The sequence below is a fragment of the Natator depressus genome, chromosome 5 (assembly GCF_965152275.1).
Source record: "Natator depressus isolate rNatDep1 chromosome 5, rNatDep2.hap1, whole genome shotgun sequence".
NCBI classification, from domain to species: Eukaryota; Metazoa; Chordata; order Testudines; family Cheloniidae; genus Natator; species Natator depressus.
Window position 1 is genome coordinate 34,109,805 of NC_134238.1, and position 26,556 is coordinate 34,136,360.

Sequence of the window (26,556 nt, forward strand, 5' to 3'; positions counted from 1 at the left end):
AAAAACCAGAGGTCTCTGGGTGCAAGATAGCAACTTTACTGAGCAGTCTGCCACTCAGATCAGAGGAAGCATTGCTCACAGGAAACTGTACTGTCTGCAAGTCACACCTTCAGCATCGTGCTATGTATTTATAAAGTTCTGTCGGAGTGCATGGCCCTGTGCAACAGGCAGATACTGTAACCTATTCTGAGACGTTCCCGACTTTGAGCCTTTAAAATCTCAGCTAAGCCATGCTGGACAGGGACCAGTGAATGTGCAAAGGAGTCCCTGATTGTGATCTTCATTCTCTTAGGTACCGTAGAAATGGAAACTTCTTATATGACAGATTAATTATAATGTTGTTCGGTTCACAAGCGAACCACACAACTTTCAACAGGTACCTGCAATTTAAAGGTATCAGTTCAACCTTTGACTTTGCTGTTTGCACTTCTCTTTACCAGACAGAATTCTACTGCATGTTCGCCGGCAGGGTCTCTTTTTCCTAAGGCTTTATCAGAACAAGTTCCGGTAAGAAAGATCTTCTTCTTCTACTGTTACTGAACCCGCTGTTATTTTTTCACAGACCAAAGTAAATGAACATGGCTGATGCAAAACCATGTTTACTTGACATTATTTTTAAAAATCCATTGTAATTTAATGTACAAAACCATGTAGTGCTCACAGTAGGTGTAAAAATACATTTACAATTGTATACAAGACAGTCTCTAAAATATGATCTTGTAAACTTCCCGGATTTAAAATTCCAGTAATAGTGAAGTGTAGTATGCTTAATATACTTCCAAGAGTGTGTGCATTTCCCAAGATGCTATCGATCATCATTATTTTATTACCTCACATTCGTTCTAACAAAATTGCTGCGAGAGAAACCAGGCAACATCTTTCTTTCAAAGATATCTCAACAACAGTAATACTACTGCTAATAAACAATGTCTGTGAAGGGACACCAACAACCTGAAAGCCACATTGCTGTGTGAAAATGTTCTACCTTTTCTGCTCTACCACGATCACTAGAACTGAGGGAAGTTGCTGCGGCAAATGTCTCCCCCATCCCCCCAGTTCGTTTGGGGTGTGTATTTGACTAGTTGTGTGTACAGTCAGTTTTGCTGTTTCCCCTTGTGTAGTTAGCTGGTGGCTGAAAAGACCCTCGTAACCATCAACAGGGGAGCAGAGAACCCCTTATTCACATTTGAATTTTTTTAAAAAAAGTTTCAAGGCACACACTATTTACAGGGTTTTAAAAAAATCCAAATGGATAGTGTCCCTTTAAGTATCTAGCATAATGACAGGTTTCAGAGTAGCAGCCGTGTTAGTCTGTATCCGCAAAAGGAAAAAGAGGACTTGTGGCACCTTAGAGACTAACCAATTTATTTGAGCATAAGCTTTCCTGGGCTACAAGAAAGCTTATGCTCATAATAAATTGGTTAGCCTCTAAGGTGCCACAAGTCCTCCTTTTCTTTTTAAGTATCTAGAGTATCTCTCTGAACCTGCTCAAAAGTTGAAAGGGTCACAGCAATGGCTTCAAAAGAAAAAACACACCACAGCTGTATTGTGGTAAATGCTTCTTTTCCTTACAAAAAAAAGTGCTTCCAGTTTTTGCGACAGACAACGTCCTGTAAGTGGAAGTCACCTTGGGGGACTAGGGTCGGCGGAACAGTGCTAAGTTCAAGTGCAGGCAGTGCGAAGTTTTCATGGGAGACCTTGGCCCGTGTAGTTAGCTGATCGTTTCCTGGCTCAGCTGGGAACCCATCTAAACTTGTAGCCCCCGGTGGCTGTCCTGATGGTGAAAGCATTTCCCTGGGGGAAAGCTAGTGTCCGGATCGTGCCGTGATCTGTGATGGAGGTCCTGAAAGACACACCTTCCTCCAGCTCGCTGTTACTCAGGTCCACCGCGCTGCGGCTGCTGCACGTCTGCAGGCCGCTGAAGGCCCCGTACATGTGAATAGCCTGGCCCTGGCTGCCCGGGGCTCGTGCTGCCTCCGCCTGCAGCCGCGGGCGCTTCGCCTCTCTGTGCTCATCGATAGTCTGCAGCGCCGCGTTACAGGTGTCTGAGATCTCCCGCAGGATTTCATCCACTTCTGCGCAGTCCTCCTGCCTGGCAGCGTACAGCTGCTCCAGGCTTCTCTTAGCTGAGCTCCTGGGAAGGAAAGAGTCGGCCCCCTCCTTGGACTGGTGGATCATCAGTTTCTGTGGGTAAAACAACATGCAACTGGCTGCTTTAAACCGATCGCCGTGGCTCCCACTGGGCGCATCGCGTGGGCCGGGGAGGTGCAATACACCCGCGTGGGAGCTTAGCTTTGGCTCTGGCTCCGCGTTTCCGGCCTCAGGGCGCCCCCTGGGGGTCTCAGGGCTGCAAGCCTCGAGCAGTGAAAGGAATCGCTGCATGCCATTATCACTTTTGTACCCCGAGGACGGTGCTTTGGGAAAGAAACCTGGAGGAACACTTACATCGAGCACACAGGCCAGCTGCTTCGCCTGGCTAGCTAGCTCCTTCAGCTGCACGTTTCGTTCCTTCAGGGAAGTGATCTCTTCCTGCTTTTGGGTTAATGTCACGTGCAGCTGTTGAACGACAAGGTGTCAGTTTGAAATCAAACATTTCCTCTACCGTAGAAAGTCAGGTTACAGCTGGCACGCGTGCTCACACACGCTGTAGCGTGCACACACCCTACACAAACCGATTTAGCCTCTTTACCTTTGCAAACAGTATTGATCAGTAACTAGGGACCGTTCAGGAGATGACTTTGCCCAACAGAGCTAGCCAGTGGTGCGCAATATGTGACATTGGGATGACTCCGCTATCGAGCCAGGACCACTTAGTTTGGAAGGAATATAGGACGTAGGCAACCCCGTCTCTGCAATACCTCTGCAATACCTGAGCAGGATGATTCGTTCTACCTTCATACCTGATTATTTTCCACCAGTGCATCCCCTAACGCTTTCTGGTTTTGGTCTGCCACATCTTTCCAGTACTGTTCCGCGGAGTTTTGCAAGTTCATGTGCGGAAGAGGATTGTTTTGTAACCGTTGAATACAAGGGCTAAAGGCAGATCCGTCGCCGAGAGGAAAAGTGAAATCCGCCGTGTCCAGTGGAGGTGGCATTAAGGAGGATGGGTCTATGGAGGAAATCACAAGGGTGAGATCATCATATGTCTTTACGCGTTCGCTGCTAGACCTGACACCGACACTCAAGTTCTTGCTGCTACTACAGTGAATCGTAAAGATCTGAACTGGTGTTTAATTCAGTCGTGTAAGCCTGGACACCCTACTAACGTACCACACCACTGGTATGCACCAAACACGCATATTTCGTTTGCATCTCCTTGGGGGGCGGGGAGAACAACATTTAAAAAAACAATATGTCAGTGCAAACTTTTCTTAACGAATGCTAGATTGGTGCATTCAGTTATGTAATGTCCAATGACTAAACTGATAGCAAATTAAACTGGTACCCAAAAAGTCAAAAGCACCTGAGGGGACCAAAATGCAATGTCTGAAGCTAGGGGACCATAGGCAGCCGGTGCTCTGTATGAATAAGTGTGTGAATATTCAATAAGAAAAGTACTTGCCACATATAAAACTATCGACAGCATCTCTGAACTCCTGGAAGTCGAACTCGGGCTCAGGTTGCAAGCAGTGGCTCTGAAACATGTAAAGGAAACATACAAGTTAATCAGTGCATTCAGATTCGCCAGTCAGATCTGCCCACACACTAATGACGGGTCTCCGGCGCTGCTTCGATTCGCTTGCCGGTGTGCACACGCTCTGCTGTGCGCACACTCACATACCTGGAACTCTAGCCCCCAAGCTGGACCCTGGAAAGGGCAAGCTTGCACTGCCATGGTCAGGGTAATGGCTGATGCGCAGCGCTTAGTGTCTCTACCAGTATAAAGGTGAATGTGGCAGGTGACTAGTAATTGGGAAACCTCTGATCCGTTAACCACGTTAGAGGCTTTGGCCAACTCTGCCGAGTCCCTCGGATGCGGCCAACCCCGATGGCACGCGTTGCTACAGCCTGCCTGCCCCGCGGCCCCCCATATAGGGTGCTTACTCTGGTCTCATTGGTTAGCAACACGAGCCAACCGTATTCGGCCAGCCTGGGCATTCCTCCAGAGTCAGTGAAAGATTAACCCGGGCGCTTCTGCTACAACAGCATTTCTCCCACACCTCGCTCTTAGATACTGTGCGCCCAGGCAGGTGTCTGTCCCCAGAGAGCCTCCTGCCTTCCTACGGATCGCTTCATTCCTGCACCGTTCTTCTCCTCTCTTCCACTCTCTCACTCGCTCTCTTTCTCCTGATTTTGGATGGATGGAGGAAAACGCACTTTCTTGTGCACCCCATATAGCATTCTGTATGAACAGTACATCTGTGATCGTGGACAGAAGCACAGTGTGGACAAAGAGCATCCTGGCAAATAACAGTCCTTTAAAACATGAATTTAGCTTGTGTGCAATTGCACGCCGGTATTGACTGCACCGAGGGGAAAGGAAATTGTGCAAAAAAATGTGTACCGTAATTCAGCTCATGTTGTATGGAGAATTTCCCTACCGAGTGCTTTCAAAGGAAACTGTATGGCAGAGAGGATTGTGTGCAGTGTGGTTACACCTTTTTAAAATTTCTTCTTCCTACATTCAATCTGCCATCTATTTGTCAGCTCCACTACACAATGGAAAGCTCCAGACACAACAAAAGCCCCAGCTGTTTTCTCTGGCATCCTCCCTCGCAGATTCAGCTGGTACTGCAGAGGACACAGCTAGCTGTATATGTGTCTGTCATGTATACATTTCCCATTTTTGTTTCAGATCTTATGTATTAATCTTTTAAACATGCAGCAGCCAGACTTCTAGGTAAAACAGAACAACCAGGACATACCACTCTGCTCTCATTCTCAGAGTCTGGATCCAGGTAAAGGTCCTCATCCTAATCTCTCAAGGCCTGAATGGGGTTGGGTCTAGCTATCTTTGAAGCCATCTCCCTTTCCATCACCCATCAGCTGTGATCAACAGGGATGCTGCTATTAATGAAGCTCAGAGCCTAGCTTTATTGGTCTGGACACCAAAGTCATTGGGTGTATCATAAATACATAGAAAGACATGACCTAGGGACAAGACTCTTGTGGTAGGAGACCCTCCTTAGAAATGGAGATCAGGATGAAAGCAATATGTGTCACTTTTAAGGTGCAGTGCAAAAGTGTCTCTCTTTCAGCAAGCCTTACCCCGACAATGACGGCGGCAGAATAGCCCCATTCACAGAAGATACACAATAAAGAATAACCCCACTCAAGAGAGCAACATAAGGAGGAAGAGATATAGTGGGCCTTGGACAGAAATTGTGCCCATTTTACAGATGGGGGAACTGAAACTCAGTGAGGGTAAGTGACCTGCAAAGAGATGTCAGTGTCACAGCTGGGAATGACAGACTAGAACTCAGATCTCCTGTCTCCTAGTGGTTCTGTACTATAACTACAGCACTACTCACCCTCAGTGAGCAAGCACTGCTATCAATAACCCCTTTCCCTACATCTGTACCAGTTATCTTTTTCTGATCTCCCGCACTTTTGGAGTGAACCCCAGTAATTTTATCTTCATTTCAATCCCCCAAAAGGGAGTGTTTTGACAAGTAAAGGGGCAAAGCGCTATTGAGCCAAATGCCTATTCACACAGGCTCTGTAATTCAGCTCAGCTTGAAAATAGAGCATGCTGCAAAACTTTTCAAATGCTGTAGCTAATGCAGGCTTTGAAACAGTAGTGTAGGATTTTTCATTCATTTTATTAGTGCCTAGTAGATAGAGCACTGGACTGGGACTCAGGAGACCTAGGTTCTATTCCTTGCTTTGCTATTGGCCTGCTGGGTGACCTTGGGCAAGTCACGTCCCTGCTCTGTGCCTCAGTTTCCCCATCTGTAAAATGGGGATAATGATACTGACCTCCTCTGTAACACACTCTGAGCTCTACTGATGAAACCTCCCCTAGAAGAGCTAGGTATGATTATATTATTCCAGTAGCATCCAGAGGACCCAATCACAATCAAATCCCCATTGTGCTAGGAGTGGTACAAACATTGCAAGAGACACGGCCTCCCCCCACCCCGCGGGACAATCATGTGAGGAAAGAGATGGTGCCATAAACTAGCAGGGCTAAATGGCTTGGAGTAAACTTAAAAACAGAAACTCTAAGACAAACAGATACAATAGAGAGCAGAGGTTCCTACTAGCCCTCCACCTACCCCTGTCTGTGGATTGCTTCCAAAATGCTAGGCAGTATTTGCTCTGATTTATACATTTCTTATCCCATTTCAGGAAGAGTCTCAGCTCAGCCTTAGGAGTGGCTGATTTCTGACCCTTTTGAAACCCAAGGCTGTTCATCTACTGTTAGAGCAGGGGTTCTCAAACTGTGGGTCGCAACCCCATTTTAATGGGGTCACCAAGGCTGGTGTTGGCCCTGAAGCCCAAGCCCCAGCGCCCAGGGCTAAGGTCACATGGCCCCCACCCAGGGCAGAAGCCTTTGGGCTTCAGCTTTGCTTCTCCCGCCAGGGCAGTGGGGCTCGGGTGGGCTCGGACTTCAGGCCCCGTTGCCGGTTAGTGTAGTAATTTTTGTTGTCAGAAGGGGGTCCCGACGCAATGAAGTTTGCGAACCGCTGTGTTAGAGGTTTCTGCCTTACTCTCTAGAGGGCCTGAATGGGGCCAGATCCAACACTCACTGGTGTCACTGGGAGTATTTCCACTGATTGCAACAGGCTTTGGAGTATGCTCCATATCCGCACCAGGACGAGTAAGAAAGAGGCCAATGTCTGTCTGTAGTAGCTAGCTGTTTCCAGAGCACAGGCTCTGAGTGCCCCCTTCTCCAGTTCCCGCATTGGGTCCTTTGTCTTCGCCACACAGCCTACAGCTGCTAGTCGTCCCTAAACCAACCCATCTGCTGCATCGCGAGAGGGTGGGACAGAGCGGAGAGCCCGGTGATGAAGCTGAGCCAACACCCAGCCTGGAGCCGGCAGCATTCTATGAACCGTCAGCACCTGTTCCGAGCTGGAACCAGGGGGAAGAGGGTCCGGTCCGACTCTGGGTTTGCAAAGCTATAATCGCTTGATCCCTGTTGGCTTGTCCATAGGATCGCCTTGCTGCACGTGCAGAGCCTGCTGTTTGGGGCATGACTGACCTGCAGGTGATACTTCCAAACGGAATGCACAGCGAGCTCATTAAGCAGCTCCCCTCTCTTTGCAACAGCCAGGGAATCAAGGACTCCTTGGGGTGCTTTGGAAAGATGGCTACGTCTTAACCTTTATGAACTGCCCCAGAAGTCAGCAGGAGAATTGCCAAAAGGAGTGCTATTAAAGGGCAAGCACTTCAGCATATTCAGAGACTCATCCACCGCTGGCACTGATATCTACCAGAACGCCAGGGCGGCTTGATCTTTTCTCAGCTGGAGTTTACAAACCCCACCCATCACGCATTTCGGATTGGCTATAGCAAGTAGCAGTCCTAGCTACCTGCCAGTTCATTTAAAGGCTGGTTAACTGCAGCTTGCCTGAGAAGAGCGAGGAAGGAGGTAAGAGAAGCGGCTCGACTGTGCGTGGAAATGCCTCTTCTTCCATTGCGAACGCCCGTGCTTCAGATGAAGTTGAGGAACAAGTGCATCTGAATTAACACAGGGAGACTCAGAGACTGCCTCGTGGGGGGGTGTCCGGGGAGGCGAGAGGGTGTCAATTGGGAAGGGGAAGACTCAGTTACCTGCGGGGCAGCTGCAGCACTAGAAGTCTCCTGCTGAAAGACCGAGGTGCAGTCTGCTAAATCTTGCCAGTCGATAGTAGCAAGTGCTGGGGGGGGGAAAGAGAAACAGACATTTACAACAATGCTCGTTGGAGGTGGCAAGTGCTGGGGGGGGGAGAGAAACAGACATTTACAGCAATGCTCATTGTAGGTGGCAAATGCTGGGGCGGGAGAGAAACAGACATTTACAACAATGCTCGTTGGAGGTGACAGGTGCAGGGGAGAGCAGCAGCGCCTTCGACGCTCACTTTCCGGTCTTGCCCTGGTCCTTGCCCAGACGGGTGGCCAGAAGAGGCTAGGAGCAAGCCCGGGGACTCCTGCTTCCACACAAAGCAGGGAAGGGGTTTCGACCAGCTAAAATTCACAGTCCCCACAACTCACCGAGCTCTACCGTGGCGGGAGGCTGGTCACTGTGAACTGCCGCCGGAGCGGCGCTGGCAAAGCTCTTCCGCGGCGCGGGACCGTCTCCCAGGCGCACCTTCCTCTCGAGTTTGGCTGGCTTCTTGCCGAGCCGGCTGCCCAGCTCACCCACCCTGTTGGGACAGATGCTGTCAAAGGCTTTCCGGCCGCTGCGGTTCCGCATGGCGCAGGCTGGACCCGGGGCCTTAGCTTAGCTCTGGCTTTTGGGACCCAGCGGCTCTCTCCGCCCCGCTCTTTGCTGGCAGACCCGTCCAGCGCCCGGCCCAGCGGCTGCCCATGGCCGTTATCGGGCTGGTTTTGACACCGTTGGAGGGGCCCCGACCGGTCTCCAGGGCAGCGGGTCCAGGGGGAGCGGAGAGGGGGGTGACTGGAGAGCGGGGGCGGGGCTGGCTGCGGAGTGAGCGCCAGAGGTGGCGCCTTCGCCTTGGCACAATCTGCGCCCTGCAGAGGCGCTAACAGTCAACCTGGCAACAGGGCATCGCCCGGGTCCTGCAGCAGCGGCCGCTTTGCGCCCTTGCAGCGCACATTGGCGCCGGCATCCAACCGGCTTAGCCCAGCCCCGAGCCGGAACCTGTTCGGCTGGACCCTCGGGCTCCAGCGCGCCGGGGTCTGACCGGGCGCACGGCCCCGCGGTGCAGCAAAGAGCTGGGGAGTCACGGGCTAAGGGCTCAAACGGCACGGTGATGGGCGATACTCAGCGGGGCCATAGCTAGGGACCTCCCCATGCAGGACGCCATCATGCCAGAGGTGCCGTTATTAAAAACATGACTCTGACAAAAAGGGGAAAAAAGATGTAACTACCCCCAGAATCATGAACATCAGAGGTGAAACCTCGTTAGTTCCTCCAGGCGATCCCTCTACCAAAGCAGGATACCCCCCTATATTACATTGTCTAGTGCCTGGTCCGGAGGCATTTTAAATCCAAGGCCCCTTGTCTCTATTCTTTGCATTATCCCCCTCATGTAGATTGTATCCACCTGACTGTTTTTTCTGGTCTGCAGAGTGCTGTGTACCTACATGCTTGTGTGTAAGTGCTAACACTAATCACCAGTATCTGTAAAAGACGGTGTTTTCTGAAAGCTGTAGCACAAACTTCAGCAATACCCCTGAGCGGGACACAGCCCTGTGTGCAAAGAGATCAGCACAACTAGCTGTAATGATGGATAGGCATATGATGTCTTGCAAAACGCACAACCTGGACCTGCTAGCAGGTGGCTCACAGTTTAAAGAGAAGACAGGTAGCAACTGTGTTTGTACAGGGCCTAGCACAATGGGGTCCTGGTCCATGACAGAGATTCCTAGACCATATTATTATAATAATAATGAATAACTAGTGCCCCCCCACAATGACCTACAGAATAGGAGAGGACCCTAGAAAAAAGCAGGCGGTGAGGTTTTTCAAACCATCTGTTACCTGAGAACACTGTACACTACAGTGAGAAATAAATGCAAACAAGTCTGTTTGGGTGTGTTACTATATGTTTTTAAATGACCCTGGCACATTTAAATGCCTTGCACTCTCTACACAGGTGGTCTTTCTAGTCTCCTAACATTACAAGTGCATCAGGTAAGGGTGCCTTAAGAGACTGAAACATTTGGATCCCTCCTAGTAGCATTTTAGGTCCTTATCTAAAACTGTATCCGCAGGACTGCATTTCCAAAATCAAGCTATAGGTTTGACTTTGCTGGGCCCTGTTTTTGTCCATTTATGCCTCAGTACATTCATGACATTTTAGGGTGGGGACCAATCAAAAACATTTCAAAAACTAGGGTGACAGCAGAATCAAGAAGGAGAAACAATGATGTCTGAGGGTAACGTCTACACTGCAACGTAAACCCAGGGTTAGTGGGAGATGAGTCAGCTGACCATGGGTTAGAGAACCCAGAGCTTGAGCATCCACACTGATTAACCCTAAATTAAGATTTTTCTAACCCCAGGGTTTGAACCTGGGGCTCTACTATGTACATTGCAGCACACAGCCCTGAGTCAAACCAGCTGTAGCACAGACTCCTTTGCACAACGGGGCCACTCTCAGCCTTTGACTGTGGTGCACTGTGGGAAAACTTGTCTGTGCAGGGTGCGGGTTTCGGGAAGTTTGAACAGCCCGCCAACACAGCCTGCCAAGGAGTCAGCTTGGTCTGCGTGCTCCCAGCTACCAGAGGCAGTGACACAGAGGGAGGCACCTTTTCAAGAACATCTTTTGCTTGCTCAGCGCTTTCCCTCCTGTGTCAGGAAATGGGCAGAGCTTCCATGAGCGCTGGTGGACATTTTGAGGGCGTTTTCTGACCCACCTAAGGCACCTGACAGAGCTTATAATGGAGCAGGAGGAGGAGAACACAGGCATGGCAGACTTGAACTGGCTGATGCTGCTTATGACACTCTGTATAGCTGCTGATGCCCCTCTCCCACCCCCATAGACTGGAGCTTCTGATGCGAGGCCACAAGCACAGATTGGTGGGATCACATAGTCATGCAGACCTGGGATGATCAACAGTGGATCCAGAATTTTTGCACGAAGAAAGCTACATTTCTGGAGCTTTGTGAGCAGCATGCTCCAACCCTACAGTGTAAAGATACATGTGCCTTGCCTGTCCTGAAGCAGGCTATTGTTGCTGTCTGAAAGCTGGCTACCCCAGACTGCAACAGGTCCACTGCAAACCAGTTTGGTGTGGGGAAGTCAACGGTGGGTAAAATGGTGCCAGATGATTCTGAGGCAATCGGACCTGTGATTTACCCCAAGGTGGCAGGCATAAAAGATATTCCTAAAGTAATTGCTGACTGTCAGAGAATGGGGTTTCCAAACTGCACCAGGGCCCTTGATGGGACTCGGGTGTCCATAGTTTGCCCTCCTCAACGAGCACATGAGTACCTGCAAAGGGTAATACTCCATTGTTATACAAGCCCTTGTGGACCACAGAGGTCAGTTTATGAGTGTCGGTGTGGGATGCACTGGAAAAGTTCACAATGCAATTATTTTTTGCTGATCGGGCATCTACATCCATGGACAGGCTTGGACACTAGTCCCACCAAATGACATTGTCATAAATTGAGTTACTATCCCCACCATTATTCTTGGGAACCCTGCATTTCCCCTTTTGCCTCGGATTATCAAACAGTACCATGATTTCAGAGGCCCTGACAAAAGACTGTTTAATTACACTCCCAGGCAGTGTAGAATGGTTGTTGAATGTGCTTTGGCAGATTGAAAGTCCATTGGAGATGTCTACAAACCCATTTAGATGGCAGTGTCACTAATATGGTCCACATCACTGTGTCTTGCTGTTCTTTTCACAATGTCTGTGGAGCCAGAAGTGAGCCATTTCCCCCAATGGACCTATGGCAGTGAGAGGCTGCTGAATGAATTGGTACCCTCAGCCAGAAGGTGCGCCTAGCATACCTGGAGCTGGATGCACCCAGGCAATAAGAGTCAGGGATACTTTGTACTCCCATATTATGGACTTGCACCACCCAGGGAAAAGGGGGCAATAGTACCCCTATGAACGTACTTGTGGGGGGTGAGGATGGGGCTCATTCATTGTGCTACATCATCTAATTTTTCAGATGTGGAATATAAGCAAGATGATGCAAATGAATTTTTAATGGAAAAATAATACAATAATGCACCATTATTTTCTACCGGTTGGTATTTTTTAAGACCTGTCATAGTTGTTAATTCTTTAGCAATTAATTTCCTCTGTGGAATATGTACAAAATCGGAAGGAAACAGACCATCATTGAACAGTGACAAAAAGTTTATTAAGAAATGCTTATACAGTACTTTTATTCTTCCCCTGGCTGCTAAGGTGTGCTTAGTGAACCATTTTCTAAATAATTAAACTGTACAGTACTTGGATTATATACACTATTTATACAATGAATGTAGATACATGTCAGTGCAATTAACATACAGTAATGAAATGTGCAAAATGTGATTTAATTTTTGTCATATATCAAAACCAACACTGTAGAGTTCAAATAAATACAAATATAATACATTGATTTGGTCAGCTAAGAGAATGAGGCCAATACTGTCATCTTTAGAGGTATAGCAATTCATAGTTTATAAAAATACAATGCACTGATGAAAAGGAACCAAATTGCTCTGAAAATTCACAGCTGCTTCGGATGCCATAAGAGGATTTCAAGTGTGTTGGTTCAGTTAGCTTAACTTCCCAGCTGCAGGCACTTTTCAGAAATCTCCAGGGGTAGTACATGTGGTAAAGAATCTCCGTTTAAAGACACCAGTAAATGCAGTTTGTCCGTGCAGTCCTGTAAAACCCGCTCCGGGTAGCCACTTATATGCAAGTCCAGTGGGTTTTGGTGGTGCAACATCTGGTCTGCCAGTCCCAGGGAGCAAATGGCCAGAAGGGAGGGGGCATATTTGTTAAAAGCATAGTCGGCCATGCTAAGTTCGGTCATCCCTTTGGCCAGAGCTTTGGCATTGTTTGCCTCCCTGGCATCTGCCTGGCAGGACTCCACACGCATGTGGGTGAAGTGCTCCAAGAAGAAGTTGATGGTCGGTGCCCCCAGGTTGAAGTGTAGTTTGCTTAGGACGATGCATTCCAGGTTGCAGAGCTGCTGACGGGAGAAGACGTCGCAGCAAAGAGCTAGGAGCTGCTTCACTCTGGGCGGATGCACTTCCACCTGCAAGACACGCCAGCAGAAACATCCCTGCAGTCCAAGCAGAGCCCGGGAAACAAATACAGCATTGCTACACAGGCAGGGAGCAACCCGCTCCAAACAGGCAGAAGGCGGCTCTGAGCACGAGGCCAGCCCTGCAGTGCATCAACTGCAGGCAGGCCACAGCATCGGAGAGCTAAACTACCACTGCCCAAGCGCCGCGCTTCCCCGCGCAGTGAAATGACAACAAACCCAGCGCTGTGGGCCTGAAGCCTTCTTCAAAAGCAGAGGAACTTGCGCGACGCCAGCAGGGTTACGCGCCTGAGCGGTTTCCCCAGAGATCTCTTGTGGCATCAGCCTTGTTCCCAGAGCTCAGTTCACCTCTCGAGTTAGGACGAGGGAAGCGTTTGTCCTGCGCTCCTCCTCTCTTCCCGGACGGTGCCTGACGTGCCCGTCATGTGCACCCAAGAGAAAGGGACCCCCGCCGCCCGCGGCTCATGCTTAGTACCTGTTTGCACGCGATGAAGAGGGAAGTGACTCCCAGCAGCTGGAAGCAGTCGGCAGCCACTGGGGTGGTGGTGAGGAATCGGTCCAGGGTATTCACTGCCAGGCACAGGGACTCGAAGGAGAAGCCGAAGTGCCGGTGCACCGGGATCAGCCAGCTGATCAACTTACACCGGGCCTCCGCCGTCACCTGCAGGAAAGAGAAGAGCTCAGTAAGCCACATGGCACCTCTGCAAGGTGGGAATTGCCACAGACTAGGCTACAATGGTCCTGGATACTGTCCGGACAGCTTAGCCATAACGCTGAACGATTTCAAGTGGCCAGACAGTGCTAGGTGGCGTTATTCGTCACTCTTCCTCCCCATGGCCACAAGCAGGGCACTTCATTGTACTGCTATAGCCTGTTTAGTCAGGATAAGGATCTGGGCACATGCAGTAGATCACGAGGCAGCATACAATGTGCACTGAAGCGAGCCCGGGAGAGGGACCTATGCAAAACCCAGCGCAGCCTGGACGTGTAGGTACTGTACAGGCTAACCAATGATGCGTGTGCGGAGTTCGGAGAGAGCGCGTGCGAGGAATGGACAGTGACAGGCGTGTGCACGCAGGGTAGCGAGATGAAGGTGCGGGAGACTGGAGAGAGAGGAGGGCAGGGCACACGGGACGCTGCAGCGCCAGATGAGCGTGTCCAGGGGGCAAGCAGGAGTCGATGCTGCGCACAGAGCCAGAGGGACACGCATATGGCACAGCAAGGGAGCCCGGGGCACGTGATATACTGGGAGGACAGCGCCTGGAGAGAGGCGACGGCTGGGTGTCGATGAGAGTTTCCGCCTGTGCAGAGAGAGCGACGGCGAGGGGATTGTGTGTGCGGTGATATGGCCTGGACGTGTCTATGGAGAGTCCTGTGTTGCCTACAGCACACAGCATGAATGCCCAGGATCGGCCTGCTTCAGACCGGGCTCTGTGGAGCGCGGAGAGCACAGCCCGTTGGGTGTCCGGGCCGGGCTGTGGGGGGGCGCGGGGGCCCGTTGGGTGTCCGGGCCGGGCTGTGCGGGGGCCCGTGGGGAGCCCCGGGCCGGGCTGTGCGGGGGCCCGTGGGGAGCCCCGGGCCGGGCTGTGCGGGGGCGCGGGGCCCGTGGGGAGCCCCGGGCCGGGCTGCGCGGGGGCCCGTGGGGAGCCCCGGGCTGCGGTGTCCTACCTGCGGCTGCTGGGCCAGGGGCTCGCGCGGGTGGAACTTGCCCTCCAGCCCCTTTCGGAAGCGGTACCAGCTGGCCCCGTAGTCGCGGAAGGCCTGCAGCTCTAGCCGGGCGGCGGGCTCGGGGCTACCGGGGGGGCTGAGCCCCGAGGCGTCGCCCTGCAGCGGCAGCTCCCGCGGGCAGCTCGGGCACTTGCTCTTCTTCACCGGCGCCCGCAGGCCGAGGTCGCGGCAGAGGGGCTGAGCCCGCTCCTCGGGGGTCGCGCCCGCCGCCCGCCGCCGTTTGCTGGGGGGGCTGCGCGGCCGGCCCGGGCGCTCGTGGCTCAGCGGGTGCGTGACCATGGCGCTGCCCGGCCCGTGTGAGGCGGCTGCCGCCTCGCCCGCCTATTTAGCAGCCGCCCAGCCCCTGCTGCTGACATCACCCGCGGAGCTTTCCCGGCTAAAGACCCGCTCGGCGGGCTCGGCCGCCAGCGCCGCTCCGGCCCATCGCCCCGCAAGCCGAGGCGGGGCCAGGCGCTGGGGCAACGGGGCAGCGCTGCCACCCCGCCAGCAGCGCGAGTGTAGCCGGCACCAGGCTGAGCAGCATCGGCGCCGAGCCCCAAGCATCGCCGGCGGCGCCACTGGGTGCTGGTAATGAGCCCGCCGCGGTTCGCGTGCAGCCTATGGGGGAAAAGCCTTGCGAGGACACGTCTCACCCCTCCGGTATTGAAGCGCCTAAACCCCCTGGGCAGTGAGTTGGCCACGCCGTGGCACTGACGATGGGGCGTGACCGTTCTGGGTAATAAACGCTGTCCAGCCGGCTGGACACAGGGCTACAGCTGCTGGGGCTGGTTTTACCACAGGGGGCCTGCGCCCATTGAAGCCAGTGAGTATTGCCCGTGACTTCCGTGGGCACGGAAGGATCGGGCCTCTCCAGAAAAGCCTGGACAAAGAGTCGTCAAGGACGGCGCTAAATACCGACTGAGTTAGGTGAGAGTGAGGAGCTTTTTCCTGTCCAGGGCTGAAGTAACGCCCGTTCAGCCTAGTCATTAACCCCCTGCCCCAGCAGTACGACGGGTGCAGGCAGCCACGGAAGGGATGGATTTGTTACGAGACCTGGGGTTTGTTTCGCTTTAGGAATCGAAAGCATCACCGGGAACTCTCCGCAAAACCTCAGCGCCTTGCGGTGACTTAAACACGAGTGAGGGGCAGGGAAAGAGACACGGCGGATGCTGAACCCCAGCGGCTGAAGTTGTTGGACTTTTCCAGCTGGGTTGTTTCGGAAGGGAATGATTGATGAAGTGAGCTGTAGCTCAGGAAAGCTTATGCTCAAATAAATTTGTTAGTCTCTAAGGTGCCCCAGTCCTCCTTTTCTTTTAACAAACAAACAAAAACTCCTGGGAATTTAACAGCTGGGAATCCAACCAGTCTTGCTCTGTATGAATTAGCATCTTTATTCCAGATTTCCAGGTGATCGTATTTGTATACATATAAAAGCGATCAATTATTCATTACAATTATAATAATTTGAATAATCAGAAATAACATTTCTTCACATTTTCTGCATTTTTGATTAAAACCCACTGGCTATTTCATTCAACATTTTATTGGCCAGAGAACCATTTAAATGCTGTAACACTGGGGAATGGAAGTGGTGGAATTATGTGAGGGCGTTACTTTATATAGAGATTTAAGGCAAATGTCTTCTGCCTTCCACCTTTCTGTCGGGCCATTTTTCAGGTTCGCCTGTTGCCAATTTGCACGAGGGGATCTCATATATTTCAGTTACTTCGTATTGCAGACCATACAGAAGCAATATCCAGGACACACGAATCTCCGAAAAAAATCTTCCATATCACCGGTGTTACTTTTTACTGACACCGGCTGGATCGCGTTATTCCCAAATTAGAGTCATGGGCAGAGCAGGGAAACAGCAGCATCTTTCTTTAGGGACCCATTGTAACGAGAGCCACGCCTAAGGCTTGTGTGCCAAGCAGCTGCTCTATCAATGGTACCCGGATGATGGGATTTGAGCACGCCTGCTGTGGGCCTGGAAAGGCGCGCATAAGGAGGGCTCCCCTGGGGAGTGAATGAATAACTCCAACGAATGAGCGCAGAAGCAGGGAGGAGAGGAGGAGGAGGTGGTAGGCCGGCCCTCCACGTTGAGCCATGAGGCCAGCGATTTTCCTGGAGAACAAAGCACAGCACTACCTTTGCAATAAAATACATTCTCCAAAGAGCTGCACAGAGACTTCTGTTTGAGATCACAATCTTTGTTATACTTAGTTTATGTCCGCTAAATGCTTTACCTAGATTAAAGTTGCTGCAGAAGGGCTGAAATAGAATGTTTATCAAAAGATCACACAAAGGCTGTTTCTCTACACAGGGAGCAAGGATCAGAACTGAGTGAAGCTTATGCTCAAATAAATTGATTAGTCTCTAAGGTGCCACAAGTCCTCCTTTTCTTTTTGCAAATACAGACTAACATGGCTGCTACTCTGAAAACTGCATTATAGAAGCTGAAGGCAGCTGTAATCATTTTTAGTTTCTGTACCTATGCTCTTCCATGTAGCTGGTTGACCTCTTCTTTAGTAGATAGTTTCCAATAGCTTTCATGGGTAAGATTCCTTATTAGGAATTTCAGTAGCCCCCATTGAAAAAAAAAAATACAAAGACTGCACCCTTGGTTAAATAGGACAACACATTTTATATATAATATTGTTGGTGCAGTGTTCCTCCCAGGATGTCAGAGAAACAAAGTGGATGAGGTAATGTATTTTATCAAAGTCTGTTGCCACACAAACTTTAGAGCTTATACAGGTGGAGAAAAGCTCTATGTAAGCTCTAAAGCTGGTCAATCACCAACATAAGTTGGTCCAAAGAAAGATATTACCTCCCCCCCCTGCTCTCTCAAACATACCAATGGATGAGGACCTTCTCCACTCACTGCTGTGGAATTTTTAATCCCACCAACATTTGCAGATATACATGGCAAACTTTTATTCTTCAGAAATAAGACTGATTTACATTTAACATGCCACATTATAGACAGGTGTGAGAAAAGACATCTTTTCTGTAATCAGACTACTGAAATAAATTTCTTATTTGCATTTCAACAGGAAAAAGATGTAAAAGGTAAGACCTACCAAAGCAATCAATAGGAACTATTAAGCTGAATGGTTTATCATCTTGAACTTTGATCAGTAGGATTACACATTTAATTTTTTTATTTAAAGGTAGTGTCATGCACAAAAAGTGATCTGCATATAGGTTTGAAAAACCCCTCTGATAAAAGTATGAATACACCTAGAAAACAAAAAAATGATTCTAGCTCCAAATTAAAGGGTTAGAAGTGATATTTTCATTGTAGGACATTGAATAAGCCATTGCTTTTTATAAAAGGCAACTCAGTACACTTTATAGTGGTGAAAGAAAAAAAAAAAGCACTGGCCAACTTCCCTAGAAGCTCAGAACACCAGTAACCTTTTCACAACCTAGGGAAGTGTAGCTGGGAGGAGAATTTGGCTACTTTTATAGAATTCTTACTAAGTCACACTTGGCTGATCATCTTGCCTCTTTCAGTGGTCTTTAACTGCTGCATTTTCTTCTTATAGCATGGCTTTGTAAATTTGTACTGTTACTGCCAATGAATGTCTGTTAGATGGCTCAACATATTCTGGTCTATTTTGTATAGTGTGATCGTTCAAGAGCACGTTGCGTTTTCCTCCTTGCCCTGTCTTTCTCAGGTGGAAAAAAATACTATTAACCCCCTGGAAATAGGAATAATTATTTATTAAATGAAGAAAACTTCAGCATTAGTCTTCGGTCTGTAAATACTGTGTTCAGGCCCAACAGTGTTAGTTAGGTTAATAGGAGAAGGGATTTTGAAATCCCAATGAAATTCCCAAGCTAAAGACTGCTGATCTGCAGTTTGTGTTCCCAGGTTTTCATCTCATCATAGTGAATCATATAGAAAAATGACAATGTTCTTAAAATGTAATGCTTAAATCTGCTATGGAATAAAAGTCTACAGCTTAAGGTACAAAGCAGTGAAGTAATGTTTTGGCAAATGCACAAAAATCTGTTTTGTTTTCAGTTTTTACATATCTAAACAGGACAAGCTATTTTGTATAGCAGTTAAAAGCTATTCCATACAGATTCAGAACCTGATCATGAATTTCTCGTACATTACTAATAAATACCTTAAACTGAAACAAAGCAAATTTGATTTAGTCATGTTCATTTTTATGTTGAAAAGGTCTGAATTACTACCATCATTTATACATTCAAACAAATGGCACCAAAATTTATTGTAAACATAATACATTTATGATCGTAATTAAAAATGACCTACAAAATTACTTCTATGTCAAGTTCATGCAGTATTTCCAAGTTATGGCTGGTATCAACCACATTTTAAAACGCTGAAATACTTTAGCTGAAGTCTTTTTTAAGCATAATTGTTTTCCTGCCACTATTGAAGCTTTATAGCTTGTTACTGAGCTCCAGTTTCAGCTGGCATTCTCTGTTTTTATCAGTTCTTTGATGATGTGTAAAATCTTGTCATCTAGGGAGAAAAAAAACAGAAGTTAGTGGGAAAAACCCTAAATTTAACAAAAAGGAGAGAGATGGGTATGTAACTCTCAGCAATTTAACATGGAAAACTTTAATTAGCTAGGCTGTGTCACACTCAATAGTGAGGCAACAGTGCATTCCCTAAGGGAGCTGGAGAAAGAGAAGAGACCAGGACTTTCACAGATACATTTCACTCCAGCTGGGATTTTAAATTTCTTGACATTTCTCTGAAGCTTTAGAAGCATGGATTATGCCCATTTATCCCTTATTTCTGGGGTTGTCATGTAGTCTCTCCCACACTATTTACCTATAAGTTTATCAGTCCATTGCACATTGTCTTACTCCCTACCCCCATAGCTGGGCCACAGCTGTATGTTAGAATTCATCCATGCCCATGAGAACACCCTGACAAATGGAAACTAACCACTATTACTGCTACCATTAACATTATCATTGTAGAGAGTCAGTCTATGTCAGAGACATCTTTAAAGAGACAATTACATATAGCCCCATATTTTTGGGGTGATGCCGTGAAGGAGACCTAGGTTCAGTAATGACCTTTTGGGTTTCTGTTTCTTATGAGAGTTGAATTAGGCACACCATGGCTACAATGTGGTCTCTTGAGCAAGGATGAAGTGTATTAGTATATTTGTTTAAAGAACTATACACACATTGTACATACACAATGTATATTTATCTCACTTTTTTATGTTGATAGTACAGCAATACAATTACCTTCAAGTGACATTTTAGGATTTTCAAGTTTTTTCTTTAAAACAGACTCAATGAGAACCCTCAGTTGTTTGAAAATTACTGCAATCTTTACAGGGGCCTGTAGAAAGAAGATAAGAGAAGATTAATATATTTGCATTTTTCTCGAAGCAGTTTCTTATTGAGGAAACCCAAGATTAAAGCTTAGCCATCACACAAGAGGCTAAGGACCCAATCCTGCAAACAATTATGCACGTGCTTAATTTTTGTGTATTTCTAATGAGGTCAGTGGGACTAAGCATGTATTTAAGTTAAGCACATGAGCAGTCCCACTGACTTCATTAGGAGCAAGGCCTAAAGTAACTCAAAGTGCTGACCAGCGGTTTAATATCACTGCCTGTACATTACAGACCAACATTATAAATATACAGAGTGGGCAGGGAGAGTGAGGAAAAAATTACAGACATAACAGACATGGTAGATATCTGATACCCCCTGTACTCAAACTATCACCTGCCTGCAGGCTTTAAAAAACTTATGTTGATTTGCCCAAGAAAAATGTGGATCTCAAATTGAATTGGCTAATTAGAACATATGGTTCTCTCTCATTTCAGTCACACAGCTTTCTGGCTGTGTTACCTGTCCTTCCCCCAAAGAAAGGCCGATCTTAAAAATTCTGTGTGTGTTGAGTAACAAGTGCATGCAGTCATTAACTAGTGTTTCGTTGTCACAACATTTGTATCTCATTCTGAGTTTCAGGGAATGCTTACATAAAATTAGCAACATGCACTCTTCCTAGGGTGTAGCATGAGGTGCAAATGAACAGAGCTAGAAGAAAAAATGTAACCAATTTGACAGCAGGTGCGCAACTCATATTTCTTCAGGTGGCCAGTTTTCACTTTCAGCCTCAGATTAAATGCATTCAGAAAATGTGTGTAGAATGTCTTCTGTTTCGAAAGAGAGCACAAGAGTGTTTGTTTTAAATCTTAGATGTTTCTCACAGCTTTCACTCGCAAGACTGATCTCATCTGAGATGTAGATCAATGAGATTACTCAAGGGTTTAAAGTTAAGCAGGTGCCTACACATTTACAGGATTGGGACCTATGGCTTCAAAATGTTCCAATTTAATACATTTTCAGTTATGACACTTACTGAAAGCAAGTATTTCCTCTTCCCCCAAATCAGGTAAATGTGTGTGTTTCCAATAGTATCTATTCTTATAATACCTCAATCTTTCTTCATGAACAAAGGCAAACATTCTTTTTTAAAAATAGCATACTATTAAATTACTTTTGCTATTTCTTGGAAGCAAATGACCTTATTACATATGTAACAAAATTCCCATTATTTCGCTTAACTATCTTAAACTCACACTTCAACAATATGTTTCAGGTACAAAATGCACAGCCATTTAAAGGCACAAGAAATAACCAGAACATACATGTACCTGAAAATGGATCCAGCCATCAACAGACAGGAGGCGTTCACGGTGCTGAACTTCTATGTCTCCACCAAAAAGTAAAACTGGAAAGGGGGAAATTAAACTAGTCTCTCTCAAGTACACCTTGGCATATCTTATCTGCATATAAACACAAACGAACAAAAGCATTTAAAAACTACAACACCGAACTGGAATGCTACTTTCATGAAGCAAGTTGTCAATTTTTTCCCCTCTGAGACATCATTACATATGCTACTTATGTTAGTAAACAGTGAAAGAATGTAGGCTATGCCCAATTATTTGCCCTATACTTTGTGTGATATCTGTTAGTCTTTAAGGAAGGGAAAAAGGCTTATGCCACTGGGAGAAATTTTCCTTTCGTGATCCTTCAGAGGTGAAATTTAAAGAGCACTGGACGAATAGGAAGACTACAATTATGTAGTTAAGATTATAAACAAAAGATAATGGTAGCCTACAGCAGACTGTACGAAGGCTATGAATATACAGCTGAATGTGCAGTGTTGAAAGGGAAATAACATTTATTGAAATTCGAAAATTTAAGCGGGTACAGTCAGAAAATTAGTTTAATCCATATATACTTAGAGATGCATGCAGTCTATATGCACGGCACTACTGTTTTTTTCAGGCAAGCCAGGATCAATATTGCTTGCCAGAAATTGTTTCCTGATCCAGTGAACATTTTCAATGCAAAAAATCCCTATTAGATTTAATGCAACAAGGGGTTTTATACTGAAAGTCTCAAAATATACACATCAAAAATAAAGTTTCTTTTAGAATGTTTTTATAAAAGCAGTCAATGTAGATTGTTTTACTCTCTGAGCAACTGAGGGGACTATACATACATTAATAGGTCTGAAATGTATTAACACTGATAAACAGTATTTTGTTTGCATAAAATTTATCAAACATGTACTGAACAAGGTTTTTTTCCTTGATAATCCCATTCCCACTGACATGCCTGGGCCCACCCCCCTCCTGGAGATTTGCTCCTTTTGTCTCTTCTCTTCACCTGTGCTTTTAGGCTTGGCAAATCTTACATTTCTTAAAGTATTTTTCCCCCTTTTCTTGAAATCTATTACTTTCAGTAACTATTCCTAACTTGTTCTCAGCAGTCTGTCAATTCCCTTTCTAACTTTAGCTGTTGTCCTACATCTTGCTTTATACTGCAAGCTCCTGGGGCAGGGAATGTTGTCTGCTCTATTTGGAAAGAGCTGTGTGTACGTAGTGCATTAAATATCAATAGGTAGCTTACTACTGCCTTACAATAAAATGTCCATTGGTACGACAACACACACTTGAAAAGAATTGCTGTATAATTTTTTTACACTGAGATGAAACATACATCTTCACCAAAGACACACCACACACATAAGCATGTGGAAGTAGGCGGGAAAAGGTGAGCGACAAAATGCAGCTCAGTTGTGAAGTTCAGCATGTCTTGGATTTCACAATTTTTGTGAATATGTTTAAACTTAAGCTAGTTAGTTAGTATTTCTTCAGGCCTGAGAGAGGGCATGCAAGGGTTTAAAAAGGCCCTGCTGAAGCATGTTTTAAGGACTTAGAGGTGAGTAGGGACAGATAGCATAGTACAGGTCAAAGTACGACTGTGTTACTTTGACTACATATTTTTGACACTTCTAACTATGGTCACCAAACAGAAAAGTGATCAATTTTTTTTTAAATAAACAATACTATACACAATACATTAACCCTTTGTGAAAAGTTGACTGATAAAGAGTAGGGTACTTTCATTTGTAAGCTTGTCAGTTTAGTCAATATTAGATTTATTGGCCTACATTTCTAGCCACATTTGTGTGTGCCTTATTTAGGACCTGGTGCTTTTTTTAAAGCACACTGATTTCAGGGACAAGGCATTGATGGCTCTTAAGATGAACTGGACATCCAAGTATATTTCACATTATGTTCCATTTATATAGCACTACAGGCATGTAAGGTGTTTGCAAATTGATAAGTCCTGGTCTAATGGGATTTACACCAAGGTGTAACTGCTTTCAAGATTGTCACATAATTGCCTCTAATTAATAAGATATAAATACAAGATCCTTACCTTCTCTTGGTAGAGCAGCCATCCATATGTCTGCAAATCTCTGTTTACAGAGGAGGGATGCACTTGTGCTTTACCTTGAGCAGTTTCCACCATGCATGCCAATTTCTCTGTGATATCTACAGATTTCATATACATTATCTTCCCCAAGTTGTCATATAGCCCGGCAGTCAGCACCGCTTTAAGAAGGGCTATTTCCTGAAGAGAAAGGGATTGTGTGGTTCCGTTTCCTTCCCACCTATGATGAGTTGCAGGTGCTGCAAATCCTGCTGCCCTGACCACCTTTATTAGTTCTTGTTTCACATCCTGAAATTAGTTTTGATCAAAACAGGTACATTAATAACTTAATAGTAAAATACTGATTATAAAAAGGGACACTATCAAGCCACCAGCACACTCAGACTCCTCTCCAATATTCCCAACTAACAGTGAAGAGACTCAGAGACTTATCTAGAAAAAATTAGTCATATCTGCAGAGGCCTTGGAATCCTGGCTGCTTGGATGAGTAACCAAAACAAAATCAGGCTTTTAGGATTCAGACACTGAGAACGTGGGGCTGAAAGTGATGCAAGTATGTCTCTGTTCTCCCAGTTATTTAGAAGACAAACTGACAGCAAAAAATGCACACCTTTATGTTACGCACCCTTCTCCTATTTCCTGAGGATCAGTCCCGGAAAGGACTATTGGAGCCTTAATTTTGGAGGCAAAAATGCATTTAGAAAAGTCAGGATTTGGCATCACAGAATCATAGAAATTCAGGGCTGGAACGGACCTTGAGAAGTCATCTAGTCCAGCCCCGCATGCTGAAGCAGGACCATATATACCTAGACTATGTCAGACAGGTGTTGGTCTAACCAGTTTTTAAAAACCACCAATGATGGGGATTCCACAACCTCTCTTGGTAATCTATTCTAATACCTATCATCTTCCAAGCTTGACAGTGAAATACAAGTACTTAGTAAATATAAGGAAAGATACAGTCTAACCATGTGTTATTTTATTTACCCTTGTTAAGTAATATTTTACCTTACAAGTTTTATTTTGTGTAAGGTGCTGTTGTATGAACTTCGTCAGAGCAACTGTATGCAAAAGATATATATCAATGGGGCTTGCACCTCAAAAAGTGTAAAGGATAGATTTAGCCAGTCTCAATAAGAATCTAAGCTATTCACCCACTCTCAACATTCTATTTGCCCATATTTGTTATCTTGTCTGTATACTAACATGAGTACTGTATATCACTGCTTTAAAGTTATATGCTGAATTTTCTGAGGGAAATTAACAGTCATCCTTCCTGGGCAGAATCACATGGCTTGTATCTTGATATACCTCCAGAGTTAACAGCGAGGTTCTGTTAAGAAAATTCCTTCTGCAGTAAGCCATTTCAGTGCGATACCCTCCTTCTTGACGAGCCTTTTTCCACCTAGACAAAAAATCTTGGTTTACTACAATTACAAAAGTAACACTGATGGCTATCACAAAGAGAGGAGGAATCCAAATTCAAATACATAAAAAAAGTGATAATGGCTCTTACAAAGGATCTTCCAATGACTTAATAATAAAACACTAACTGGTATCATCTGGATCAACAACGTATGTCTACCAGAGATCAGGAGAGGACAAGCATTTCACAGCATGTAAAATTACATGCCCATGAATAAACAACGGTGTTTCTTCTATAAACTGGCAGATGATTGTATGTTCTGACAGTTGGAGATAGAATAGCAATGTTCCTGGCTGAAAGTCATGAAGAATGTAACTTTAATGGGTAGTTGTTGGGGTTTTTTTGGGCGTTTGTTTTAAAGTGTAGCTCACTACAAAACAGCTACAGAAATACCGGAAGCATCAGGACACCACAAGCAGTATGCTTCTGCATTGCTTGCCATAAGTGGTGTTAGAAGGCCAAGTGACTAACCAACTAGGCCATTTATTAATGCTCAAGTAACATAGTACTTATCACACATTTCTGCTATTATAAAAGGAAATTTACAAAACCATTTAGGATCATGTATTTAATAGCAATATTTAAAGGATACAACATTACTGACAGTCAATCAAAAGGTTCTATTTGCTTTAAGTTTTAATATTTTAGAAAAAATTATTTACCCTAGATATGCACTGTAAATTGTCAGATGATCTGAGTTTGCCAGTGCCAGGGAAGATTTTGCAAGATCTGCTTCATCTTTTCTACCAATTGGTGTAGTAAAAGGGGATTTTTCTGTCATTACAGCAGCTAAAGTTGCCTGTAATCAATAGCAACATATTAAGAAGTTAAAGTATAAACATCATATAAATAAAATTTAAATTATTAGGCTTCAGGCTTTTACCACACTAAAAATCAATCTAGATTTCCTGTTTCAACAAGACTTATCATATTCCTTGTCTTGCTTCACACTAAGTCACAAGGATAGAGTGACTGCATTTTATATAGTATGTTACAGTGCAAGATTCACTGAAGACATTGTACTTACACAGCACCTTGAAATATTTTAAAAAGTACTTTCCTGCCATTAGTTTATTAAATCTCAACACTTGTGTGTGAGGCAGGTAAGTATTTTTATACCTTTTCATAGATAGGTAAAATGAAGGACACAGAAAATAAGTGACCTGCCCCAGATCAAACCAACTCAGTGGTACAAATGGGACTAGAACCATAGAATCTGAACTCCTAGTTCCCTTTTTTAACCAAGGGATCACACTTCCTCTTACTATGTACAGTCAACTAGGATTATGTGAAAAGTGTAAAGACAATCTATTGTATAATGATAATTTTAAGGCTGAACTGAGTCATGTAACAAGACCTGATCAGGTGTAGTAGTAGAATAAAGTGCAAATCCTTGTCTCAGATCCGCACTTCATGGTAGTTCCTTGATTTAGTAGAATTTTGTAATAGTGATGTTCCTCTCACACAGTTTCTATATCAAGGTACAGTGATATCAGAGTGATGATACTTGAAAATTATTGAAGTACTATTTCAGTAGTGAAGAGAGGCATTTTGATAAATGGATTGCAAAATTAGCTAGATTCACTTAGATAGCAAAATTAGCTAGGTCTTTGATGGGAACTACAGGCTTTTATAGTGAAATAAATATTGAATAGTTGCATTCTGAGTATTTCATTTATATAAAGTTTCCCTAAACACAACCATTTGTTGGTTTTTGCTAACTATTTTTTTGGCAACTAGTGGGATTCTGTTTTACACAGGGGAATCAGATTAAGTTGTATATGGTGCAAAGGATCTAAATTGCATTTGAGCTATTGCTATA

At 45.8% G+C, this 26,556-nt stretch overlaps 3 protein-coding genes across 3 annotated transcripts in view; all 3 read right to left on the reverse strand.

Moving 5' to 3' along the window:
- Window positions 1-659: 659 nt before the first annotated feature.
- On the reverse strand, window positions 660-8,422 carry MCIDAS (multiciliate differentiation and DNA synthesis associated cell cycle protein). The gene is made up of 6 exons (XM_074953946.1): window positions 8,140-8,422; window positions 7,720-7,805; window positions 3,563-3,635; window positions 2,901-3,109; window positions 2,446-2,556; window positions 660-2,184 (listed from the first exon to the last, which is right to left on the reverse strand). Exons 1-6 carry the CDS (start codon window positions 8,339-8,341, stop codon window positions 1,732-1,734), a joined length of 1,134 nt encoding a protein of 377 aa, XP_074810047.1. The 5' UTR covers window positions 8,342-8,422; the 3' UTR covers window positions 660-1,731.
- Window positions 8,423-11,972: 3,550 nt separating this feature from the next.
- On the reverse strand, window positions 11,973-14,839 carry CCNO (cyclin O). The gene is made up of 3 exons (XM_074953947.1): window positions 14,501-14,839; window positions 13,308-13,493; window positions 11,973-12,823 (listed from the first exon to the last, which is right to left on the reverse strand). The coding sequence occupies exons 1-3, from the start codon at window positions 14,837-14,839 to the stop codon at window positions 12,344-12,346; spliced, it is 1,005 nt and encodes a 334-aa protein (XP_074810048.1). The 3' UTR covers window positions 11,973-12,343.
- Window positions 14,840-17,724: 2,885 nt separating this feature from the next.
- The window catches only part of DHX29 (DExH-box helicase 29), a 37,049-nt gene continuing 28,217 nt past the window's right edge, over window positions 17,725-26,556 (reverse strand). The window contains exons 22-27 of the mRNA XM_074952554.1: window positions 25,397-25,533; window positions 24,620-24,713; window positions 23,294-23,596; window positions 21,211-21,342; window positions 19,787-19,883; window positions 17,725-19,043 (exon numbers count right to left, since the gene is read on the reverse strand). Coding sequence (XP_074808655.1) covers window positions 18,988-19,043; window positions 19,787-19,883; window positions 21,211-21,342; window positions 23,294-23,596; window positions 24,620-24,713; window positions 25,397-25,533 — 819 coding nt within the window. The 3' untranslated portion in view covers window positions 17,725-18,987. The remainder of the gene's footprint in view (window positions 19,044-19,786; window positions 19,884-21,210; window positions 21,343-23,293; window positions 23,597-24,619; window positions 24,714-25,396; window positions 25,534-26,556) is intronic.

Excerpts from the sequence above, each read along its gene's own strand:
- MCIDAS (XM_074953946.1), bottom strand. The coding sequence starts at position 8,341 with ATGCGGAACCGCAGCGGCCGGAAAGCCTTTGACAGCATCTGTCCCAAC. Across the intron at positions 7,806-8,139 it reads TCCCGCCACGGTAGAGCTCG|CACTTGCTACTATCGACTGG; the intron begins GTGAGTTGTGGG and ends TCCCCCCCCCAG. Across the intron at positions 3,110-3,562 it reads TGTCGATAGTTTTATATGTG|ACCCATCCTCCTTAATGCCA; the intron begins GCAAGTACTTTT and ends TTTCCTCCATAG.
- CCNO (XM_074953947.1), bottom strand. The coding sequence starts at position 14,839 with ATGGTCACGCACCCGCTGAGCCACGAGCGCCCGGGCCGGCCGCGCAGC. Across the intron at positions 13,494-14,500 it reads CCCTGGCCCAGCAGCCGCAG|GTGACGGCGGAGGCCCGGTG; the intron begins GTAGGACACCGC and ends TCTTTCCTGCAG. Across the intron at positions 12,824-13,307 it reads TCTTCATCGCGTGCAAACAG|GTGGAAGTGCATCCGCCCAG; the intron begins GTACTAAGCATG and ends CGTGTCTTGCAG.